The 1,647-nt window shown below is 41.9% G+C and overlaps 1 protein-coding gene across 1 annotated transcript; it reads left to right on the top strand.

The window, feature by feature from the left end:
* The first annotated feature begins 556 nt into the window (after positions 1 to 556).
* LOC113934870 (peroxiredoxin-1-like) lies at positions 557 to 1,416 on the top strand. The gene has a single exon (XM_035723740.1). The coding sequence runs from the start codon at positions 557 to 559 to the stop codon at positions 1,100 to 1,102; it is 546 nt and encodes a 181-aa protein (XP_035579633.1). The 3' UTR covers positions 1,103 to 1,416.
* The last annotated feature ends 231 nt before the right edge of the window (positions 1,417 to 1,647 follow it).

Raw genomic sequence — 1,647 nt, 5'->3', positions numbered from 1 at the left:
AGAAAACAAAATAGTAACTATAAAAGATATATGCATCCCCATACTCACAGCAACACTCTTTACAATAGCCAAGATACAGAAACAACCTAAGTGTCCATTGATGGATGAATGAATAAAAAAACTGTGGTATATTTACAGTGGAATATTACTCATCCATAAAAAAAGAAATATTGCTATTTGTGACAACATGGATGGACCTCAAGAACATTATGCTAGATGAAATAAGTCACACAATGACAAATACCTTATGATCTCTCTTATATGTTCAATCCAAAACAAACAAAAACAAAACAAATCAAAACAACATAAAACACCACTAAGCTTACAGATACAGAAAATAGGTTGCTGGTTGCCAGAGGCAGGTGGTAGGTGGTGGGAGAAATGAGTGTAAGGGATACAAAGATTTTTTAAAAAATTAAAAATAGTTATGCAGAGGAAGAGAGAAAGCAGGAAACTTCTTGATGGGAACCAATTCTGTTCAAAAAGGAGAAAATCACTGGCGTCTTCTTCCTGCCTTGTCTTTGGCGTTTTTGTTCTCAGAGCTGCCTTTAGCAAGATGTCTTCAGGAAATGCCAAAATTGGGCATCCTGCCCCCAAATTCAAAGCCACGGCTGTTGTGCCAGATGGCCAGTTCAAAGACCTCAGCCTATCTGACTACAAAGAAAAATACATTGTGTTCTTCTTTTACTCTCTTGACTTCACCTCTGTGTGCCCCACGGAGATCATTGCTTTCAGTGACAGGGCAGAAGAATTTAGGAAACTCAACTGTCAAGTGATTGGTGCTTCTGTGGATTCTCATTTCTGTCACCTGGCATGGATCAACACACCCAAGAAACAAGGAGGACTGGGACCCATGAACATTCCCTTGGTATCAGACCCCAAGCGTGCCATTGCTCAGGACTATGGAGTCTTAAAGGCTGATGGAGGCATCTCGTTCAGGGGCCTCTTTATCATTGATGATAAAGGTATCCTTAGGCAGATCACGGTAAATGACCTTCCTGTCGGCCGCTCTGTGGATGAGACTCTGAGACTGGTTCGGGTCTTCCAGTTTACTGACAAGCAATGGGGAAGTGCGCCCAGCTGGTTGGAAGCCTGGCAGTGATACCATCAAGCCTGATGTCCATAAGAGCAAAGAATATTTCTCTAAGCAGAAGTGAGCGCCGGGTCATTTTAGGGCTGGGCTGCAGTGTGTGGCCATGAAAACAAAGTCTCTTTTGTACTATTGTCATGCTTAGAACATAAGACTTTAGACTCTGCAGATGTGGTTTGGGGATGGCCTTTCTTGCAGGGGTTGGGGAGGCCAGCCTTTCTTCCTCTAGAGAGAAGGGCCTGAGCTGTTATGGGGCAGGCCAACTGTTATGTACAGTAGCAGGACATCACTTTTTGTCTTTTGTTGTTTCTATTAAACTTGAACTGAGAAAAAAAAAGGAGGAAATCACTGATGGAACGTAATTCACGAGGTGCTTACATCCTGGAACTTACCATATTTGTTCTTATATTTGTGTCTATGCTGATCTATTTTCCCCCTGACATTAGTCTTCCAGTTATTCCCACCTTATTCATCAAATGGTTTCTCTGAGTCGCACACTCAGCTCTCCAATTGCCTACTTGATGTCTTAAAGTTTCTTATCTTAGTAAAATCTACCC

This window comes from Zalophus californianus, chromosome 13, assembly GCF_009762305.2.
Source record: "Zalophus californianus isolate mZalCal1 chromosome 13, mZalCal1.pri.v2, whole genome shotgun sequence".
Lineage (NCBI taxonomy): Eukaryota > Metazoa > Chordata > Mammalia > Carnivora > Otariidae > Zalophus > Zalophus californianus.
Note: the sequence above shows the minus strand (reverse complement) of the source record. Positions and strands in the feature narration are given on the sequence as shown.